The sequence below is a fragment of the Centropristis striata genome, chromosome 19 (assembly GCF_030273125.1).
Source record: "Centropristis striata isolate RG_2023a ecotype Rhode Island chromosome 19, C.striata_1.0, whole genome shotgun sequence".
NCBI lineage: Eukaryota > Metazoa > Chordata > Actinopteri > Perciformes > Serranidae > Centropristis > Centropristis striata.
Window position 1 is genome coordinate 19,718,875 of NC_081535.1, and position 23,211 is coordinate 19,742,085.

Sequence of the window (23,211 nt, forward strand, 5' to 3'; positions counted from 1 at the left end):
TCACTAGCAGCTGAACCAAGTAAGAAAAGAAAGAGGAAGTCAGTGTTTACAGGCTCTTACATTGTTTCCACTGGTTGCTGCAGGGGTTACTACAAATTCAGCCGCAACAACATTGACACAGACGTGTTTTAATGTCATCTATTTTTCATGAGAGAGTTTTATTTGTGATGGCTTCTGTGGTAGTTTTTCACATGTTTATGTTTGGTGCTTTTGTTCTTATCATAACTCTTGATGTAGAGTGCTTCCTCCCCATTAACACAGGAAAGGGTTGCTTAGCATGTGAAACTTTAGTGATGCAACAATTTGTCAGCTAATTTTTATTGAACTTCAGCGTTTTGTAGTGGATTATTGTGCTCCTGTTGCTCATATTCTTCATGTTTGTTGTTTAATGTTTTGTCAAGTGGGTGCATTTAAAGGTCTTTTTTTGTTGTTTATCAGTGCCAAAAAGCCAGATTCCATCCACTGTGATTCGATGTTGTAAAAGTCCAAGAGGGCCACACCATTTCAATTGGCACTGTATTTTCTTTTTTCCACTGTAATGTACTGAATTACGGTGCTTCATGTTAGTTTTGCTGGGTGGCAAAAGCAAAACAAAGATGGGAAACATTATGGTCATTATGGTTTATTGTTGCAGCCGGACATTGTGGAAGTTTTAAATAAGTTGTCATTATAACATGGATAACCAGAGTTGCAGAAAGCCTCGAAAAAGAATTGAACTATGCAAAATGGATTAAGAGTCATATTCATCCGACTTTTTCCATAGACATAAAAGACACCAAATAGCAATACTGTTGTTTAAAAATAACAGGATCTGTTTTACAAGAAAGTCCTTTGCACATACATGATCCAATCTTGTTTTTGATCAATTTTATAGTGATATATTTTAAAATTGTTAATGATGCTTAGATAAAGTACAATCTGCTAAATTATATAAATAAAGAGTATGAGAAATATCAATATTAAGAAATTAAATACAAACAAGTGGTGGTGAAACCGTTGATCCTTGCTGAGGAATATACCAGAGAAGCAGCAGAGTGGCTGTGCTTCCTTCCACTGCCAGGGGAGGTATGGGAAGTAGTTACGCAATGCTGGACGTTATATATTTTTAGACACAAGGGTCCTCAAGGTTCAGGGACATGAGCTTGGACCAAAATGTTTTGTTTATGCATGTAATCGACCTATTAAAACCGGTTTGTTTTGGAAAATAATATGCTTAATAAATTATATTATTCCATGTGCAAGTGATGCATTTGTGTTGTAGCAGCATTACAACCCTGATTGTGTCATTTTGCCCCAGATGTGTGTTGCTGATGTTTGGTTCATTGTACTGTGTCTGTGAGTGACGCCACTGTCCTATCACTGTGTGATGCTTGGAACCACAGTAGTTTACTTGTCTACCAAAGAAAGCCTTCTCCGTCCACTGGTTTTTCTGTTTCACTCTCATCCTGCCTGTCTAAACATGAGAGCTAGGCTGCCACTGGCACATGGTCTTACACACACACACACACACACACACACACACACACACACACACACTGAAAGGACGCTCTGCCAGAGTGAATGTAAATGAAGCAGAGAGTGATTCTTGAGCTATTTATGGATTGTTCTAGGGGCGCAAAGGAACTGGCCAGCGTGAGTAATACATAAACATGGCGCATTTTATGTAGTTCGTAAAACATAACAATCAGAATATGTGTATACAGTGTGGACATAGAGCAGAACTTGCTTTGGTTACTGTGATTTAAAAAAAATTTGAATTGTCTTCGATGAATGAGGCAAAACGGTGATCCCTCTTCTAAATATTTGTAGTGACTTGGCTGCATCGCTAACAAAATGTTTCTGTCCACAGCTGCCGACTGCCAGACTCCTTAGATGCGGGAGAATTTTCCTCAGACAGTATGACAGGTAAGACTTTCTTTTGTTCTGTCTTCGTTTTTTGCCTGCTGAGGTCGTGTCTCCCTCGTGTATTAATTAATACTGCTGTTGAATCGTTGCTGTGACCTCCCACAGTTGTGTCCCAAAAGCTGTGACGAGGGATTAGCTGTATGATGTTAATTACCTTATCCTGTTTCTATTTATTGTCAAGCTCTTGTAGTCTGCCAATAATATATGCAGGACTAAAATAATACACACAAGCCAATAAACAAATGTTTTATAGATATAGGTCAGCATCTGTGGCTTTCTGTCCTGATTTCTGTCCCTGATTGTGTGGACAAATACACAGATGCTTCCCAGCGAAACACTGACGATTGCAACAATATGATAGTTCTTGTATTGTGTGTGTAATCTAGTGCTTAACCAATGATTATTGTCATAAGAGATTAATCCTTCCGATCATAATTCATTTGAATCTATGAGTCTATGATGTCAAAATATTGTGAAAAAATTTTAATCCGTGTCCATAACCCAAAAAAGATGTCTCCAATTGCTTGTTCTGTCCAACCAACAGTCCAATAAATACTAGGCTCACAATTGTACAAAAAAGAGAAAAGCAACAAATCTTCGCAATGATGTGTGAAAAATGTATTATTTTCTACAGTGGAGCCAGGGGAATGTTGGAGGTTTTAACTGAAAAACTACTGAAATTATTAATTGATTATCAAAACAGTTGCCAATTATTTGTCTGTGGATTGATTGATTATTTCAGCTCTCGACCATTGTAATCAGTAGTGGGTTTGTAAAAAAACAAGTTTATATTCTTCAGAGCAAAATAATAAAATTAGTTTAATTATGGTGTCTGTGCCAATTGCCAAATCTTGACACTAGTACCAAACAGTTTTCACAAAGCCTAGCCTAAAAAGTAATCTATATATAGACAACATATTGTGTTTTTAAATAGCTAATATGAGTTGGGCTGATGCTACTTCGGCTTTGAGATTGGGATTAAAAAATATATATATATCCTTCTTTCAGCTGACCTCTCCTTCTTCTTCTTCCCCCACATAATTACTGTTATCTGAAGTGCATATGTCTCGGGAGATAAGTCTTGGAAAATTAGTCCCACGCTGAAAACAACCATAATGATAGTTTAATCATAGAAATTAGATCAAAATGTAAGATTTCATATTTATCCATAACAGCAGACCCATCTTTGACCTTTGCTCGCTCCTAGTTTCTCCTCAGAGTTTGGCATTTTGGCCATCACAAGACTTATTTTTTGGACTCAGAAGTGGCCATATTTGGACGAGAGAATGGGGAGAAGCGAGTTGTGAAGCAAGTTAGGTTATGAACTAATGTTGGTGCTAGCTAAATAGCTTGGTTAGCAAGGTCAATCCTTAATTCATGTTAACTGTGATATTACCTGGGATGTTGGCTGGCGAAAACACACTGTGAAAGGGTCAATGTTCTAAGACAAAACACAGACAACAGCCTAAAACATGCTATTTAAATATACACAGTACAGCAGTGTCTGGAAGCTTTGTCCACTTCTTTTATAGGTTATGTGGACAAAAGCAACATATCTCTGATGTAGAGTTAAACATTTCATAAACAAGCAACTGCTACTGCAAATGTGAGTGGTGATTGAGCTCTTCCTGTAAGGCCTTCAAACTGAAAGGAGTTGTGAAATGTGTTGTTGACTCGTGTTTCACGATCAGCTGCTTTCAACTGGTCGAAACAGGGCAGCTCTCCAGAAGCTGTCTCACCTCTGATGGCTCTGCAGTGAAAAACATGGCTGCTTTTCTTTCTCTTTATCTCCCTAAAATAAACAGATTCCCGAAAGCTTGGAGTTATTCTTCTTAGCAGGGAGGATTCTCTATGATATAAAGACCATAGTGTAGTTGTGACTCAAATGAGTTAAAGTGAATCACTGTGTTTTTTTACAGCTCCATCCTTCCCTGACAAGATGTCCCCAATCAAAGCTCTCACCATGAAGGACTATGAGAATGTGAGTGATATGTATCAAGTGGCAAAATGTTTCTTAAATCGGAGTTGCTATGTAGTGATATAATGTCTTTTGGATTACCCAAAGACAATGTTATATAACATTAACTTATGATAATGACTCATATTTTAAGTGGTTAAGAATGCTGTTTGATGTTAATACATTTAAACACTGCACATATCAGTATGAGGTTATGCAGTCAACGTAATTCCACCCCAACAGAAAGGCTATTGTAATTTATTAAACCTGATCCTCAGTCAGGCTATTACCAAGCCACACTGACCATTTATAGAGATTTGGTGATGAAGTGTGTGTGTAGGAGGAGGATTGAGGTGAGCTGAAGCCTATATTTCAGCATTTGTGTGGAATGCATCTGCATTCTGCTCAGATTTTTTTTGGCTTCTGCTGCCTGGCTGGCTCCATGATTAGAGGTTTACAGAGGGGTCCAGACTTCTACCTCCTCCTTTTGACAGTCTACCCAACCCCCATTACCAGATGTATGCTGTTCTGAGCCTGAAGCACAATGATGCACAGTCCACTTCACACACATTCACACTCAAATACTCTTGCAAGTCTGAAGGCCTCCATTCATTTTAACAATAACCATACACATGAAGCTTTTCTGCTGTGTAAACATTTTATCCCGCTTAACTGCTGTTTTTCTTTAACCCAAATTTTTTGTCCTAACCATGTTTTCTTATCATTTTAGGTGAAGGCTAGACAGAGACTAGAATATTTTGATACAACTTTTTCAATAAATTGTAATTTTTTTGTATTCATTTATTACTGTAAATGTATATTGAAATGTTTTGTCAATCATCTGCAGCAAATCACAGCTCTGAAGAAAGAGAACTTTAACCTGAAGCTGCGCATCTACTTCATGGAGGAGCGCATGCAGCAGAAATGTGACGACTCCACTGAGGACATTTTCAAAACGGTGTTGTATTTACTTTAGTATGCAAAACATGTGTTTTAAACTGTTTGTGATGCATTTATAGGGCCCCTCAGTGTCTTAAAGCTGAGTCAGGCAGTTTTCTGGAAAAAGCCAAAATTGGAGAATACAGCCCTTCTCCTGTAGCTCTCTCCTTTCTGTCCGAAGCTCCTCCCACCAGACAAGCATAGGCATAATCCTTCAAGCAGTCACCTGTTCAAGTACTATTACTTGTTTTATTAATATTATTAATAATTATTAATAAATATTAATATTACTATAATTCTGATCTTGACTGTGAGCCCAATGCCATTATGTAGTGGCAATGCTATGAGAATTATTGCCCTGTTTTCCTTGTAAACTTAAGGGCCTGTAAAGAGCTTTGAGATGAGACTGTGATTTGAGTCTCAAGAACATGAACTTGAATTGACCACAGCTGTGAACATTTGGCTAGTAGTAGTTGGTAAATAGCTTCACTATTAGCAACATTTTATCTCCAGCTCTTTCTTGTCTTCCTTTCTTTGGTTTGAATTTTCAGCCATTGATTTAGGTTTTCACCGTCTAAACTTAAGGAATGTATATGAATCACAACTGCACATGTACAACAGTCAATAGAAACGGCCTCTCTGAAATTACTTTTGATTGGCCAAAGTCTCTAGATTTTCTAAAGCCTGAAAACAGAGGAGTCAAGTTTTCTCTCAGACCATGTGAATAACAGTATACTTATATATGCTTATATGTTATGTCATATATATGCTTTAATGTTGCATCTGACTAAGTGTTTCCTTCCAAGGCTAACTTAGATCACAACAACAGCTGGATTTGGTTCAACCAAAATTCCACATTTATGATCTTAGAACAGCTGTTTTTTGAGTGAGCTGTAAGCACATTGGAATCTCTTTGTCTCATTAGGGCTGCTTGTGTTTCTTATCTTTTTTCCTTTTTTTAGTAAGACTGTTATCCAAGGTAAACCTTGAGAATCATTAATTTGGTAATGCTAACAATGCAACTGTCAGGGAGAACAATTTCTAAGAACCTGTTGTATGTTTTTCCACAGCTTGTGCCAGTGTTTTTGTGATGGCTCCATATGTGCAATATGTGCCATAATGGACTGATTGTTGTGTGTTTATAGAACATTGAGCTGAAGGTAGAGTTGGAGTCTATGAAGAGAGACCTAGCTGAGAAACAAGAGCTGCTCGTGTCTGCATCGTGAGTATTGTTTGTCGCTTAATATTCCTACTGTACTGATCATTTTGAACTCTACTCTTATATATATATATATATATATATATATATATATATATATATATATATGAATGATGTCGTTTTAAGAATTGAGACAAAATAAGATCTTAATTAGTAGGAAGTCATGGAGGCCCAGGTGCAAAAACATTTTTGAGCACTAACTACTTTCCCCTGTGAATGTTTCTCAGGAAAGCGTTGGAGAGTCTGGCTGGTCGGGAATCAGGAGAACCCCAGCGTATGAGAGAGCAAGCGCAGAGAGACATGGATGCACTTCGAGAAGCATTTCACAAGAGGATAGCTGACCTAGAACAGGTGAGTCAAATTTTTTTACTTTACTAATACTCCCTGACAGCAGTACTTTTCTGTTTCATCCCTAAGGGAGTCGTGGGTAGTTGTCTCACTTGGTCTTCTTTGCCTCATTTCAGTGTCTGCGAACGGCAGAGGAAGAGGTTGACAAGATGGCAGCCATCGCTGAGCAGGAAAAGTTAAAGAATATAAACATGGAGAAGCAGATTCAAGCCCTGGGTCCAACAAGCACCTTTACCCCTGTCCCCCACCCAGTTCAGGACCTGCAGCAGGCCCTGCAGGAAAAAGACAAGTAGAGAAGAATAGATACGCAGACATTATTATTTTTCTGTTTTAGGGTGAAAGTCATTTTTTTAACTTGTTTTTTTTTTTTTACTCCAGTATAATTGAACAACTGAAGATCACTTTAAAGAACCAGGAAGCTGAGATTCATCAGAAGAAAAGTGCAGACAGGGAGACAGATGCACCATCAACTGACTCTATAAAACAACTATCTGATGCCATTGCCAAGAAAGATCAGGAGTTAGAGGTATGACTTGTACTGCTGTATCAAATTATTTGAATTTAATTGATTTACAAAATGTTTAAAGTCAGTTGTTTCCATGTTTTGAGAGTGTATACTGTACATTCAGAGAAATTTAATTTATTGTCATTGTTAACCACCAAATAACTAAAACTTAGTTTCAGCACTACTGGCTTGTGACATCTTATTGTCTGTTTTCCAGGCACTGAGGGACGAGTTACACAGAGGGAAGGACAGAACAACACCAGACCATCAGGTTGGTGTTTTGAGGATTTTCTTATTAAATCTCTTATCTCTCTCTTTAATTAAATGATGAACCTTAAAATGACGAGTGCACACCGAATCTGACTTCTGGCTGACCGCTTAAACTCTGCTTTTTTGGATTCTTTCCACCTATCCATGTTTTTGAGATATTTTGTTGCACACTGGGAGACTTTTTTCATGTCAATAATTGTTTCCAGCAATAGTTTTGCCTCAAACCAAAAGCTTACTCATTTAGCTGCAGTAATATTACAAACCAAGTCAATACTCACAGACCAACAGATGGACACAGGCTGTGTTCTTTGCTGTGCACACAAAACATGCACTGTAAACTTCATAGGATGCTCTATGTGCTTCTGCTGAACCAGAGGAAATGTACTTTGGCGTGTTTTATGACTTGCTTTTTTGCTCTGTGTGCCTCCTGGTGCAGTTTTATTTTTGTATCCTGCTTCAGTGAAGAAAATGAGTTGTTCTAATGTTTGATGTGGTAGTCTTGGGGCTTTAATGGGTTGTCTAATGTCAGTTTCACAATAAGAAAGCTTATCATTATAACTAACTGGTGAAGAAGGATTTTGAAGTAGTCACTGCTGGTGCTCTTTGGTCATCACTTGTTTTTCCTGACTTTAGATTGATGTTAGTAACCTATGGAATAATCTCTCAATTTCCCATAATCCCTTTTACGATGGTAAACCTGTATTAGCGGATTTTCTGGGAATAATTCTTTCATGTATGTTCTCTACACCAGCCATGTGGTTTTACATTCTGTGGTGTTGGTGGCTGAATATTATTATGACACATATCCTTAAAGAGATAGTTAAGATTTTTTTGATTTGTGGTTGTATGAGGTAATTATCCATGGTCAGTGTTTTACCTACATTAGATGGCGGTCGGCACGTCCCCAGTTTTGGAGAAGCCACAGGAGACATAGAAGCTAAGCAAAGTCCTGCTGTGGACAGGGGAAGCAGCAAGCATATTTTTAGCCACCTAAAAAAGGCTCACCTTAAGAAAATCCTAAAACAAATTTATCAAGGCAGCAGGAGACCAGCACCTCCTGTGTTCTGTATGGTAAAATTGCTGTTTTTTTTCAAATGAGTCTGTTGGCTTTTGAGAGAGCATACATATATATATCGGTGACTATTGATTTTTAGGCAAGCCAATTTGGTGGCTAAAAAACCTCTTGCTGCTGCCCCTGTCCACAGGAGTACATTACTTAGCTTCCGTATCAGTACTTCCCCTATATCCACATCTACTGTAGATAACATGCTAACTATGGAGAAGTATTTCATAAAACCCCACTTCACTACAACCAAACAATCCCTTTAACACCAAATGTGAAGCTTGTTGATTGCGCTGATATGATGTATTTTAATGTTCGATTGATTGTAGTAAAATATCCTAAGTTGTCACTTGTCTAACAAGACGACTGATTGCTGTTGGAAAGTGGTCATAAAAACATTATGCCAGCTTTTGGTGAAAGTACTGTGTTGGTGTTAAGTGTTGAAGTTTAAAGTAGAAAGCTGTTGGTTGGACAGAGTCCATGGGTCCTCATCAGGCCTTGACGTCTCGACTCGGGTCATGGTGTTAAGACTGGATTACCATGCTGTCTGGAGATGGTTCCCCTGAGAGCTATTTGTGTCCATCCTTCTGTATTAAAGGGGGAAAATGCCATAGCATGTCTGTGTTTACCAGATCTGGGTAAATAAATGAATGTGCTGCATGTGTTGAAAAGCATTTTGAATGATTGGTGATAACATGTCCACCAGAAAGACTTCAGTGGCATGACAGGACTTTGAGTGTCCTCTCTAGGGTAGAGGTGTAATGGAAAGTGATTGCCAGAAAACACCTCCTCTAATCTTAAAGCAGATTTTTAGATATACCGCCAGGCAGGATGGATGATAGAAGTTGGTGGCTGCTTCCATATTCACCAGTACCCTGAAGAGGCACCTGTAGGGGGCCGATCTTTATACCTGATCTGGAATCTGGGAGGAGGTTTTCTAGAGATGGGCTGGCACAGGCCATAACGCAGATCACTGCAGCAATACGAGAGGATTTGATCTGATTGAATGTGTGGGGGAGAGTGGAATAGAGGCGGGAGCAGGGATTATCAAAGGCTTAGGGTTTAAACTGCTCTGCACTCAGGCATTCTCCTCTGTGCTTCTCTTGCTGATGCAGTGAGAGAAAATGTTAGATAGCTATTCCATGGTTGGCAGGCTGATGACCATTAGGTCACCGAACAGTTTGTGTGTGAGCGAGAGGCTTTTTGGACTCCTTCTAAGTGGATGAATCTGGAATCTAAAGGAGCCATGAGGGACCCATGTCGTATTTGTGGTGTACGTCTGGTTGGAAGCCAGTGTCGCTGGATTTTCAGCTCTTCAGCACAGAGGAAGCTACAAGTCATCTTGTCTCATGTGCTGGGCTGGGAGGTGACTCGTGACGGCCAGGGAGAGTTCCTCTGTGGGAAGTGTGTGTTCCAGTTGGAGAAGGTGGTTCAATGCGATATTAACATCAGCCAGCTGCAGGAAGACCACACCACACAGGTCCAGAAGCTGCAGATGGAGAAAGAGCACCTGATCCAGTGCATCATCCACATCTACAACAAAAACAACTCAAGTTTGTACAAGAGTAGCGTGAAGAGCACCAGCTGCAAGACTCTGCTCAGTCCTGATGATGAGGCTTTGTGTCAGCCGGCCTCTGAAGGACAGCTGTTCAGGGAGAGTGGAAGCGATCACAATCGAATGAGAAGGTGTGTGAGTCTGGATCGAATTGTTAGTAAAGATGCATTCCCAGCTCGCTCAAACCTCAGGAGCAGCAGGCTGAGATCAACAACATGCATCGATGGCTCTATGAGGAGCTTTAGTCTCCAAGGCACACGCCACCGCTCACAGAGCTTGTACCTTAACCTGGTGCAACGTAAGGGCACACTGCCAAGACCTGGATTCAAAGGTCGCTCTGCATCCATGCAGTCCCTCAATCGAGACCTTTCCTCAGACACCCCTCCAGACACGCCACCCAAACGGAAACTCAGAGAGCCCACGGTGTTTGTTGCCAGACATTGTGCCACTGATGACCCAAGAGGAAAAGTTCAGGCCAGAGCGCTGCTCCAAAGTTCCTCAAGTCAGCCTTCTGTGATCTCTGACCTGATTGGTCTCCTGCGCTGCATCTCTAAGCAACAAGTCTCTGCCCCTGCAGGGAGCCACATCCCTGTCCTGAGGAGGTTAATTACTCGCCCTCTCAATCCCCGAGCCAAGCAGAGACACAGGGAGGCACAATGGAAGTCTCTACATGACCTGACAGAGGAATTTGATGATGAATATACTCCTGTCAGAGTGGTGGAGGTAGTTTCTTTGCCTGCTCGGCTAATTGCTATAGCCAGTAAGGAGCTGTGACACACAACAGCTTTGCTGCTTAACGTTGCTGGTATTAATACATTTTTCATTTTTTCTGTTTTGTTATTGTCTGGATTTGCTTAGAAGCAGAATGAGGTTAGCCGATTGGAGTCCTGCAATAAGCTGCTGACCGAAGAGCTTGCCCAGACGAAAAGCACCAATGCGAACCTGAGTAAAACACTGGAGGATACTGAGAATCAAATAAAGGTACACAGAGATGACATTATGCTCTTTTAAATATTTTTGAATTAGGTTGAGAGGTTTCTTTGTATAACATCACTTCTGTGTGTAAACAGATGCTGTTAGTGAAGCTGGAGGAGAAGGAGAATGAACTCAACTCTGAAAAGAAAAATGGACTAAAGCGAGACAAAACTATCCAGGGGCTTACACAGGTCTTCAAGGAAAAGGAAACAGAGGTAAAGTTATAATCCTATTATTAACACATTATGGGAGTCTTAACACTATTACTACATCGTTTTCACTTCTTTTGTTATGCAATGCTCGAGCAACAACCTTCTTGTCTGTTTCTTTCTTGCACAGATCGCAGAGCTGTGTCATGAGATCGAGGACCGGGATGACGCTTTGGCCAAGGCCAGAGAGGCAGCACATAAAGCCCAACTGCAGAAATACCAGGTAAGTTCTGCACTTTTTTATAATGAGCCAACCTTTGACTATATGATAATGGCTCATTTACATTCACATATCATATAACTAAGAGCTCAGTATCTCAAAGAAGTTAAGGAAGCAGGAAAGCAAATTATATTTATCTCCATGTAATTGACATATACACATTGCAGCCTCTGTAAAAAATAAGCATTTCTTGCATTTATCCCCTCAGGGAGCAGAGGAGCACCAAAATCTGTTAATGGCAAAGCAAACGGAGCTAGCCCAACTCCAGGGGGAACACCATGTGAAAGTGCTTGAAGCCCAAAAGCTACAGCGCGGCCTGGAGAGGAAGGAGCAAGAGCTGGCTGATTTACAGCAAGCAAAGGATCAGCTAGAGGTAGAACTAGAGGACCTACAACAGCAGAAGAAGAAGGGAGACAAGGCCCTGAATGTAAGACAGTAGTTTTGTAGTTTTTATAAATAAAACTTCATTATTGTCTCCAGAACATAGACATCAGGCATTTCAAATCCTTTTTTCTGTCAATCTGTTAATCTGTTATTGTACTTTCACCTCCAGGATCTAAACAATCAGCTCAAAAAGCTGAGTGGTGAGATAGGGGACAGGGAGAGCACTCTGGAGCAGCAGTACCAGGAGCTGCTGGATCAAACCAAAAGAAAAGTGCAAGCCCATGAGGTCACCATCCAGCGGCTCACAACCACACTGGCAGATAAAGAGCAGCAGCTACAGGTGACACATAAACACTGAAAACGGAAAAAAAGATCATTTTGTGTGTGTTAATGTTTTGTCAATTGGAAAATTAGCCTTTGAATTTATTCAGAAAGTTGGCGTTAACATTGTTTTTCCTCTGTGTTTATCAGGAGTACATAAACATGGTCAGAGACTTTGAGCAAAGCAAAAGTCCAGGAGGAAACGATAATGTGCTATCCAAGCTGCGGCAAAGGCTGAAAGAAAAGGAGAAAGCCCTGGAGGTGCACATTCCTTCTGTGTAATCTTCTCACCACAATGACTATAATTTGATTCTGACGTTGCTTTGTTTGCTCTCTTTCAGGAAGCGCTGGATGAGAAGTTTGCTGCCATTGAGGAGAAAGACAATGAGATACACCAGCTGCAGCTGTCTCTAAGAGAGAAGGAGAGAGACCTGGACAGGCTCAATAACTTGCTCTCTCACAACGACGAAACCCTAAATGTAAGAAGTCATGAAAAAAAAATCTGAAACTGAGGCCACAATTTAGCCTTTTCTGGGAATCGGTAATCAAATTGCTCTTGTTTCCTGTCACATTTTACTAACTGCAGCCTCGTTTTTCACTTTAATATAAAACTCCTGCACCTCTATGGAAAGAGAATAATCATGGCTAGAAGTAGTAAGAAGTCAAAATGTTTTTTGTGCATTAAAACACAGTTTTAATGTCATGTCACGTAACTCAGCGGAGTCAATCATGGCTGGTCAATTGTGCTGAGAAGTGCAAAATCTGTGCAGAAAATCCGAAGATTATCCCTGTTTTTTTTGTGCTTTTCACACCCGTCTGCATCTGTCTGCCCATTCCTGTCCTTCCAGAGTTTTGACAGTCTGATTAAAGAGAAGGATGTGGAGCTGCAGCATCTTGCAAATACTCTAAAGAACCTGCAGAGAGCCAAGCAAGATGTAGAAGATAACTTGAACAGATCACTGAGGGAGAAGGACTCCATCATCAGCCAGCTACAGCTCTCACTGGAGCGCAAGACAAAGGATATGGAGGTTAGTTGAAAAATGTCACTTTCACTCTGCTGTATTTTCAATTTTGTTCTTTCTCTGTTCACCATTCTGACTCAGGGGGTTCACTTATACAAACACTTTATCCTGAGATGCTTTTGTAGTAGATTTTATACATTTTTCTAACTCTGTTAACCTTGTTTGCAGGAAATGGCCGAATCAATTCTGAGCCAGTCACAGACTCATGAACGTGACCTCGCTGAACAGATGGGTCAGAGGTTAAAGGTCGCAGAGGCTATGTTGGCTGAGGCTATGAAGGCCAGGGAAAGGCTGGTGGCAGACAATGACAGCGCTGTGGAAGGACTGCTGGCTACAATCAGCAGCAAAGACCAGCTAATTAAGGTGAACATCTAATTATGAAAACATTTTTCAATGGTTTGAGGAATTCTTTTTGAGAAACTTTAGCAACAAATAGTACTAGAATATAAAAAAATAACAGCAAAATGTGACTGCAAGTAACATGCAAATGAGAGAGTTAAGTAAGTGCGAACATATCAATTTAAAATGAATTACAAAATGCATGCAGGAGTTGTATTTAAGCAACAAAAATGTGAATTTAAAATGATTTACAAATTATTTACACTTTATACAGACATGCAATGTGCATCGTATTTACATTTAAAAAACTACAAAAAGCCATTTGTATGAACAGGATGTGGGCAAACATCAGTAACTCATTACTTTCATCTGTTCTTCCTTTCGTTTCTCCAGGAGTCTGCAGAGCATTACAACCGCATGCTGTCTGAGCGCACCCAAGAGATTCAGGAACTGAGGAGGCAGCTGTCTGACAGGCAGCAGCAGCTCGCCACCGCTGAGAAGCAAAGCTCTACAACGGCCCAGGAGGGTTATTTAGAGACTGCAGAGCTCAAAACCCTGCTTGCTGAAAAAGACAGTCTCATCAATGTAAGTTCCTCCGGGGATACATCGCAGTCACTCAGCTGTAAAATGTGCTTGACTTAGAAGCCTAACAAGAAGAGGAAATGAAAACTCCCAGGGAGAATAATACAAATAAGACTACTCTCCTTCATTATGACTTCAATTTACTTGGCGGACTAGGTTGACGAAGTTGCAAGTTGTATCAGTTGTTCATTATTTGAGTGTCTTAACTTTCTTTAACCTTTTTTTTAAATGTGCAGAAGCTTCTGCAACGTGGTCAGGAGAGGGACCAGTTTCTGGCAGAGATGAGGCAGAAGGAGGGGTCGGATCATGTGTTGGAGCTCAGACAAACTATCCAGATCATGCAGGAGAAGTTGGACGAGAGGGAAGGTGAGGCCTTTGGAGCTTTAAACCCGCTCACTGGTTAATTATAAGTCAGAGAGAGTGCATGTCGGTCCAACATTTGACTCTGTTTTGTCTGATCTAAAGCTGAGCTGTCCAGGAGGAATAGTGAGGATACTGTGGAGAACGTTTCCTTCTCCAAGAAGACAGTCGTTGTCCTGAAGAAGGAGCTAGCACAGAAAACCGAGGCACTGAATAAAGCACTGAAGAGGGAAAATGAACTGAAGGTCAGTCGGTTATAATCATTTTATTTTGTCCATAATCGGGACTTCCGAGATTATTTATGTATTATCCTTTTTTTCTCGACATCCAGATTTCCCTGGCAGAGCTGCAGTCATTGCTATCTGAGCTGGAGGGTCGCAATGAAGGTCAGGCTGCTAATATCGAGTCCCTGACTGCCACTCTGAAAACCAAGGATGAGATTATCGATGTAAGTATTCACCCATTCACAGAGTCAAACACTTGTCAGTCAATGAAACACTCAGCAGCTTTGGCTAAGGAGCTTTTCTGCTCAATGCATTTGAACTCAGCAGCCTCTCTTCTTGTATTTCTCATGTTTTCTTTATGTCTATGAGCAGGTTCTCCACCAGCGCCTCGGTCAGAGAGGGGATAGTCGGGCTGATCACACCCAGGATCAGGTCATCGGCTCTGCCATGGAGAGGTCACTCCCAGGACTCCCGCAGAGGGAGAGAACCATGATCGGTGGAGATAGCCAGCAAGAAGTAAACTAAACACAACTTTTCTGATGAATAGACTACCACAAAAAAGCACATTTTTAACACAATGCTCTGATATCAATTACAATTTTCTGTTCCCCTTAAGACGTTGCCTAACCTAATAGCCTTGCAACAGGAGCATGATGCTCTGAACAAAGCACTGAGAGCCGAACAGCAGCTCTACTCCAGCCTGGTCAGGACTGTAAAGGAGCAGGACAGGTAGTAACAGAAAAATCACTGCAATTAGTGAAAATGAAATGACTTTTCTGAGTAGCTTGATTTATTTGTTGAATAAACTTGTGTTTTGCAGCGCCCAGCGTCTCCACGCACTGCAGCTGGAGCTGACAGCAGTGCAGCTCCTCAGGCAGCAGCTGGAGGAGAGTATCAAAACTAATGAGGAGCTGAGGGACGACTTGGAGAGGGAGATACACAGAGCCAAACTCAGAGAAGGTGCAGTGCAAACACACTGGGTGGTAAATGACGAGGGGAACTGAATGAAAGAACAGAAATAAAGAAATAAAGGGGCGGAGTAGTGTATCATTTGTTAGAAGAGTTAAGACAAGAAGCTTAGGGAGATGTATATCTTTAACTCCTAGGGAAAAAACACACACACACACACACACACACACACACACACACACACACACACACACACACACCTGTCTTTGTGCTGCATGTTTACTCTAATTATATCTCCTGCTGACAAGCTCACATCCCCTTTCTTTATATGTGTCACTTCATTCAGCATACACACCTGATCTCATCACTCCTAATCTCTGTGCACTTTTTGTTCACTGTCCTTTACATCATCACCTCCTCATCTGCATGTTCTGTCTATAACCATGCCTGTTTTCTCTGTCCCGTTTAAATGTAATGGCTGCACACTGTTTTCCAGTCTGTCTGTCCTTTATTTAAAAAAAAATGTGAATAAAGGCTGTGTTGGCCTGTCTTCCTGTTTTTCACTTCAAACATGCTGTCTGCCTGTGTTCACTGTCCCATTAAAACATTTGGATGCCTGCTGATTGTATCACCTCTAAACACCCCTCTGTTTAATAATCCCACCATCTGTCACTCTTATATTTCATTGCATAAGCATGTCATTATATAACAACTTTTTAAAAAATGTATTAAAGGGTGTTATACAGCGAAATAATCAGAGTATTACCATTACTAGAATACTGTAGAGTAGCCCCCCTGAATTAATAATAATAATAATAATAAAATCTTTTTATTATTAAAAAATCTTATGACATCACATTGTTAGTGTAATTTAGCACAGTCAGTGACATGAGGTCGCAGCCCTGAGACTGATTAAAAGTGTCACAGTACGCTCAGGTTGTCGTCAAAGCCAAATCACTTTAGTATCTGTCCACATGCATGTGTGTGCTCGTTCGTCTGTGTGTGCGTGTTGAGTGCATGCTCACACCCCTCCCCTATCTGAACGGAGCCAGGTGTATAAATAGGTCAGCTGTAAGTAACAGGCCCATGTCTCACATTCACACTGAATACAAGATAGATGCAGCTACATTAATGATCTCTTGGAACATTTCTACATTTCTTCTTTTATACATATAATTATTATAATCTACAGAACACAAAATGTGTGTGGTGCATATAGATAATCACACAAAAACATAGTGGTTATATTTGCATATTATTTTTGAATTTGTATTTTTTATTCCAAACTTCTGTTTACACACTAAATATTTTTACAGATCTAGGGCTGCGACTAATTATTATTATTATTATTTTTTTTAATGTGTCAATTATTTTCCAGATGAATTGATTTGTTGTTTGCTATATAAAATATAAGAGAGTGATGACAATTACTGTTTCCTAAAGCCCGAGGTGACGTTCTTAAATATCTCGTTTTTGTCAGCAACTCAAACATACTCAGGTTACTGTCATAGAGGAGTAAAGAAACTTGGAAATATTCATATTTAAGAAGCTGGAAATACTTGGCGATAAATGTACTAGTAGACAACTAATCGATTCATTTTTGCAGCTCTCATTCCATTGCCAGCTTTCCTCATTCCACTTACAGTATAGGGGATTTGATATGAATTGAACAACCATGGCGAGAAGCATTAAATGCATTCTAATAACAAATGATTTCTTTCTCAAGAAAGAATATAAACTATGAATATAAGGCATAGATGTTTAGTACAATTATGCATTTTTTGTTTTAACTTTCTAAAAATTAATAATTTACTTTAAACTTTTGATTGAAATTGCATCAAATTTAGTGGGGCAGTTAGATTTTGCACAAATACCTACCATGAACTATGAATTTTTCATTTTAATTCCAGAGCTATCATCTTGTGTAAAATCTGTTCCTCTTGTCTATGCATACTTGATGTTAGGGTTTTTATAGTAGTGAAAATCACTTGCAGTTTACAAAATCTAAATGACATTTGACAGTTTCACATAAGCGCACACAAAGTCATAACAATTGATGTCTCTTAACATGTGAACCATTGTGAATTAGTGTTAAGTGAGAAATATTCTTTACCTACCAGACAGATCCCGTGTGTGTGTTTGTCTGTGTGTAACCCTCTGTGTATGTGTTCAGGTATGGACCTGATTGATCCTAAAGAGTTGGAGAGCATGAGACATCAGCTTGAAGATGCACAGCGCTGGAACACGTCCCTGCAGGCTCGTTTAGGAGCCATCCAGAACCGTGGGGGAGGGGTTGGTGGCGCCACTGATGGTAGTAGGACTCTTCTATTCTCTTCTTTCAGAGTTTTGACACGTGGGAGTATTTTTGTCACTCATGACTATTGTTTTTCAGGCGAAACTTTGAGTTTCATTGGAGATCAGACTTCCTACATGAGTATCTGTGTGGGAGAGGGACAGGATGACAGCTTGTCTCTACTCTCAGCACAAGAGCTCAGGCAGAAGGTGAATTCATTTTCAAACTAAATAAAATGTTTAGAAAAAAGTAATGTCTCACTATCTAATGAATAAAACAGTAGATTTTTAAAGCTATTTTGCAATACGAGTCACCAAAATGCAGGAAGATAAAGATGCAAATAAATAAAAATGAGTCCGTCTGGGCTTTAGGTGCTGGAGCTGCAGGATTGTGTGAGCAGACTGCAGACCATAAACAACGAGCTGCAGAACCGCCTGTCGCTATTGGAGAAGTCGGACCATGACGCTTACAACAAAGAAGACAAAGATGTGTCTAGCAGAAGCCACTTGAAACAGGTTAGATGCTGTTAAAGGCAGCTGCAAATCAACAAAGTTATGGCATCAAAAATGTATTTCTGAAACCTTTTAAACTTTTGTATAACATGTCCAATACGCGAAGAACCATTTCTGAGTCATTGTCTAACATCCACCTGTATTAGCTCCTTTCTAACCTTTGAACCAACATCTTAACCTTTGCTCTGTCTAGCCTGTTACTAATGTCTCTTTACCCTGTGGTTCTGTATGTCGTATTTCTCTAACAAGTGTGTTTCTTGTCTATAGTAGAAGATCCTCTTTTTCTCCTTCACCTTTCCTAATCATTCCCTATTTTCTTTATCTCTGTGTCCCATGAAATGCTCTCTCTTCGCCCATGCCACATTAGACACATCATACCATTCTGCTTTTGCTGTGCAGTGTTTTATGGATTCTGTTCCCTCATTAAGTTTTCTTTTACCGAGCCATGTGTGTCATACTCGCCTCCCATCCCATTACTCTAGCAGCTTGAGAAGACACATGAGATGCGGCCTGTGGCTCACAGCAGCAGGACGCATCACTCTGGTCAGGATAAAGAGACTCAGACAGACATCAAACTAGGACAGGTATGATCATTTGTAAAAATGAAAAAAAAAAAGAATCTGAAGCTTTTGAAAGATTTAAGACAATGTTCAATGGAAATACTGTGGGAAACTCCTTTTATATGTGACCCTAATGAATTGTTCTAACCTTTCTGGTATAGATGGTGTCTGGAAAGCTGTTGGGTGATATGAGTTTGGACAGTGGCCTTGGTCAGAGTAGAGAACATGCTCAGTCTGACAACGACACCTTGGACACAGGAAATTCCAAGCAGTGGAACACAGATACAAAGGCACTTAAATCCCTGCTGACTCATTGTGGAGCCACATCAGTCTCACACCTAAGGTGGGTCTTTTCCTCACCAGATCCTACTTTTAAATTTAAGGGGGCTGTCACACGTGGCCCTTTGGTTTGGCCAAAACAAAAACTGACTTCAGAGTGCTCTGAGTAAGATGTTTGATGCAGTGCTTTTACTCTAGGTGGCTGCATACGCTCTCTTCTCATTGGGAACAATTAAAAAGATATGCTGGCACTCAGAAAAGATGCCTTATGGACTCGTAATAATACTAATAATGATTCAAAAAACATATTTCTTTATGAGGTCTTTGTGACAACAAAGAACATAAATGTACATATCAGAAGCATTAAATTGCAATTAATTGCTTTATTTTTTTTAAAGATTATTTTTTTGGCATTTTTTTGCTTTTATTGAAAGTGATAGATAGAAAGGGGGAGACAGAGGAGAGGACATGCGGCAAAGGGACCTCAGGCCGGATTCGAGCCCGGGTCCGCCGCAGGAAGGACTCAGCCTTAATGGTACTCACTCTACCAGTGTGAGCCACCGGGACGTCCCAATTGCTGCATAATTTGATTCCAGTTTTTGTTTTAACCTTATGGGTCCTGATTATGCAGGGTGATTATCGCTAAAAATTGCCCGATCAGAAGTTACCTGTCTGAGAAGTCATTCTATGTTTATTTTTGTCAAGAATGGTCAAATTTTTAAAATGCATAAAAATGCTTAAAATTGGGCAATTATTCTGTTGATACATGTGGTAGTATAGTTTTTCCAAAAATAGCAAAAAAAAAAAACAGATTATGGCATGTCCAAAATTTGTCAAAAATTGACAAATTTTCAAATGCCTAAAAAACCTAAAATGGGTCAATTATAGTCTCTTGATACATATTAGAGCATACTATGGCCATGAATAACAGAATAACACCATATTATGGCATGTCCAAAAACTGCATAAAGTCATACTATAGCATGTCGATTTTTGTCAAAAATGGTCAAATTTGAAAATGCTTAAGAATGCTAGAAATGGCCCAGTTATACTCGGTAGATACTTAGTATCAAGTAGTAGTATAGTTTGTCCAAAAATGGCAAAAAAACCCCATATTATAGGATGTCTATAGTCAGTGTGAACAGGTCCTAGACCAGAACTGTCAACATTACATTTTTTCCCCTTGGTCTGAGCCAAAGAACCAAACTACAGGTGTGAAAGCACCCTTAGAGTCTTTTGCTTGAACAGTAAACTAATCAAAACTCTCTTATCGCAGAGACGAGCTGCTCAGACTTCGATCAGAAAACGTGAAACTGCGGGGTCTCCTGAAAGAACAGAAATCTAGTGAGTGTAAAGAGAAAGAGAGCACAGACGCCTCAGGGAACAGCAGTGATGGACAGGCTGAATTGAGAAGGAGTCTGGAAGCACTGCAGGCCGAGTCAAAAGCTCACCCCAAGGTCACCAGTCCGTTGAAGGAAAAGGGAGAGAAGAGCTCTGACGAGGTGTCGGATGGGAAGTCTCCTGTCACCACTGAACTAATTGTCAGCACCACAGGGGGGATGGAGAGTCCACAAACTAAAGGCCAGTCACACAGCAGGAGTGTAAAGCAGCATGTCGCAAGGCATGGGGTAAGTTTGTATTGAGTGTAAAGAAACATTATATGTAGTCTAACTATGTGTTTTTTAATATCTCTTCCATGTGTTTAAATTGTAGGCTGGTGTCAAATCTCGCCTCCCCATCCCTGTGAGGCTCCGAGTGGAGGCTGGCAGCAGCAGGCAGTCTGTGAACTCTGACCATTTCAAAACTGATGCACTTCTGCACCTTCATTTGGATGGTGTATATGAGTCGGACCAGCAACTGCATGCAGACTCTGACTCCCCCATGTCACCCCAGCACAGCACTTCCCCATCTTCCATGCTCAGATATGCACATCATACTGGCAGTCCAGTAGGGTCAGAAAAAGGCTCTGAAGCTGGAACAGCGTTGGATCACGACCGGCCCGACTCTGCGCTTTTCACTCAGCTGGAGCTTCTCCACCAGGAGTGTCAGGAGAAAGAGGCCCTGATCAACAAGCTAAGTGAGCAGCTAGCTGATTGGGAAGAGCTCCACGCTCAGCTCCGGGAAAAGGAGCGGCTCAATCGCCAGTACGTGGAGGCCTTACAGGCTGCAGAATCCACCATCGCTTACCTGACTGCCTGCAGTCTAGACAGTCAGGGAGGATTTGGGTCGCACACCAGTCAGTGCACAGGTTCTGGCTCTGTGGTTTCAGATTCTGCCCTTTTCATCCGATGCATAGAGCTGCAAAAAGCCCTACAGTGGAAGGAGGAGCTCAACAACGAGCTTGTAGAGCTTCTGAACATGGCAGAGAAAACCATCGCCTCCATTGAGAGCCAGGACAGAAATCCAGAAATCAGTGATTTATATTTGAAGATAGAGTCGGCCTTGCAGCAGGTGAACGCATCTTCAAATCAGCAGAGCCCAAGAGGTGTTTTTGGAGGCACAGACGACTCCATGCAGGAGTTGCAACGTCACACAGACTCTTTGCAGGAAGCATTGTGGCACCAGAATAGACTCAATGCAGAGCTGCAGGAAAAACTTAATGAAAAGGAGTCAAAGGAACATCAACTGGGAATGGGAGCTTCTGATAATGTCAGTTCAAATCAGGCGATGATCAAAGTTCTGATGAATTGCCTTAGTGCAGCAGAGTCTGCTGTTTCCTCTCTGGCTGTGCACTGTTCAAATACCAGCTCCTTGGCTTCTGGTAGATCATCACAGATCAGCCCTGACCTGCAGATACATTTGGAGAAACTTCAGAGAGCCCTGCAAGAGAGGAAGGAACTGGGAGAACCCACCCAGCCAACCACCAAATCCACCAGCAATCAGTCTGCAGCTTCACCTGGAACAAAGGGACAGCTCCACCAAGAGCTCCATAACAACCTCTGCCGCCTCTACAAGGCCTTCTGCGATCAGTATCAGAGACTCTCTGAACTGCAAGCTGCACTACAGGGGGATAGGGGCTGCAGAGAGGAGACGGAGATACACAGGACAGTGCAGGATGTCAAGGGATTACCACCGAGTGTTCAGGTCCAACTGGAGACTCTCCATAAGGCACTGAGAGAAAAGAAGAAGGCATGTAAAAGCCTGGAGGAGAAACTGGCCACTGCTCTTACCTCCCCTGAAACTGCACGCAGAGGTAAGATAACACAAACTGATTTTTTGCTTCAAGTATTTGAATTGTGCATGAGCAATTCAAATACTTGAAGCAATACTATTGTGAATCTTCAAAGGCATACATGTGTAAATGAAAACCCTTTTGTTAATGAAAAGTGATCTTGAACACCATAAAGGACAGAGACAACATACTGTGCAATGATTTCTTCCTAATCCAACATATATTGCCTCCAATGCCAGCTCTGGAGCAGGATGACAAAGGCGTGCAGGTGGATTTGCAGGACCTGGGTTACGAAACCAGTGGCAAGAGTGAGAACGATAGGGAAGAGAGCAGTAGCACAGGTAGACAGCTTTTAGACAGACACTGCATGTCTGTCTGCTGAGTGGACACTAATCTCACATGTGGATAGAGTCTCTGTTTATGTCTGCATGAGGAGTGAACAAAGGCGACTGTAACACATTCTGTCTCTTACTTTAAGAAAATTTTCCTGTTTGGGTCTCATAACCACACACCCTCTACTGGTTTCAACTTGGTATTTCTCTGCACTGTTCCCAACTTTGAATGGGCTGTCAATATGTTGCATTGACGAATTCTTGCATGTTTTCACTCTGAAGTTTGGGAATGTCTTTCGAGCACTCATTAACCTTTCACTTTGATTTCTTGTCTTGTTATTTCACAGCCCAGCTGTATCTCAAATGATTTATTTCCCCTTATGGCACAATCACCTTTTGTTTTCCACATCATGTATTTTTTTTCCAGTTCCCTAGTTGATTGTTTCTGTGTCCATTGTGTTGCCAGATCTAGAGGTTGGTGTGAACCCTAGCTGCAGCGCCTCTAGCCTGCCTTCCCAACACGAGCAGGCCACCTTCTCCTCCACTGAAAACCTGGACTCAACCTCCAGCACCCCGTACCCTAGCTCCCCAGCTCTCAGCTCGGCCAAGGTAGTCTTTTTTTGTAGTTGTACAAACTAGTAGAACATATCAAACCTGCCAGCTACAGTTTTTCAATGCAGCCTGCAAAACTGGCAGTCACTGGCCAGAAATGAGAAGCTTTTCTCTACTTCTGTGGAAAATCAAGCACCTATTGTTT

General features: G+C 41.0%; 1 protein-coding gene across 5 annotated transcripts in view; it reads left to right on the forward strand.

The window, feature by feature from the left end:
- The window catches only part of cdk5rap2 (CDK5 regulatory subunit associated protein 2), a 36,152-nt gene that overhangs the window by 1,545 nt on the left and 11,396 nt on the right, over positions 1-23,211 (forward strand). For 3 of the 5 annotated variants that reach the window (XM_059358676.1, XM_059358680.1, XM_059358679.1), the window contains exons 2-34: positions 1,850-1,905; positions 3,825-3,886; positions 4,710-4,820; positions 5,947-6,023; positions 6,248-6,371; positions 6,485-6,657; positions 6,747-6,894; positions 7,091-7,144; positions 10,620-10,742; positions 10,832-10,951; positions 11,076-11,168; positions 11,374-11,592; positions 11,719-11,889; positions 12,021-12,131; positions 12,212-12,349; positions 12,719-12,898; positions 13,061-13,255; positions 13,625-13,816; positions 14,050-14,179; positions 14,279-14,418; positions 14,505-14,621; positions 14,770-14,913; positions 15,014-15,126; positions 15,218-15,357; positions 17,480-17,617; positions 17,699-17,808; positions 17,971-18,114; positions 18,594-18,695; positions 18,833-19,014; positions 20,227-20,578; positions 20,664-22,143; positions 22,362-22,463; positions 22,921-23,063. In XM_059358676.1, coding sequence (XP_059214659.1) covers positions 1,850-1,905; positions 3,825-3,886; positions 4,710-4,820; positions 5,947-6,023; positions 6,248-6,371; positions 6,485-6,657; positions 6,747-6,894; positions 7,091-7,144; positions 10,620-10,742; positions 10,832-10,951; positions 11,076-11,168; positions 11,374-11,592; positions 11,719-11,889; positions 12,021-12,131; positions 12,212-12,349; positions 12,719-12,898; positions 13,061-13,255; positions 13,625-13,816; positions 14,050-14,179; positions 14,279-14,418; positions 14,505-14,621; positions 14,770-14,913; positions 15,014-15,126; positions 15,218-15,357; positions 17,480-17,617; positions 17,699-17,808; positions 17,971-18,114; positions 18,594-18,695; positions 18,833-19,014; positions 20,227-20,578; positions 20,664-22,143; positions 22,362-22,463; positions 22,921-23,063 — 5,884 coding nt within the window. The remainder of the gene's footprint in view (positions 1-1,849; positions 1,906-3,824; positions 3,887-4,709; positions 4,821-5,946; positions 6,024-6,247; positions 6,372-6,484; positions 6,658-6,746; positions 6,895-7,090; positions 7,145-10,619; positions 10,743-10,831; positions 10,952-11,075; positions 11,169-11,373; positions 11,593-11,718; positions 11,890-12,020; positions 12,132-12,211; positions 12,350-12,718; positions 12,899-13,060; positions 13,256-13,624; positions 13,817-14,049; positions 14,180-14,278; positions 14,419-14,504; positions 14,622-14,769; positions 14,914-15,013; positions 15,127-15,217; positions 15,358-17,479; positions 17,618-17,698; positions 17,809-17,970; positions 18,115-18,593; positions 18,696-18,832; positions 19,015-20,226; positions 20,579-20,663; positions 22,144-22,361; positions 22,464-22,920; positions 23,064-23,211) is intronic. The other 2 variants (XM_059358678.1, XM_059358677.1) reach the window with 2 other exon arrangements.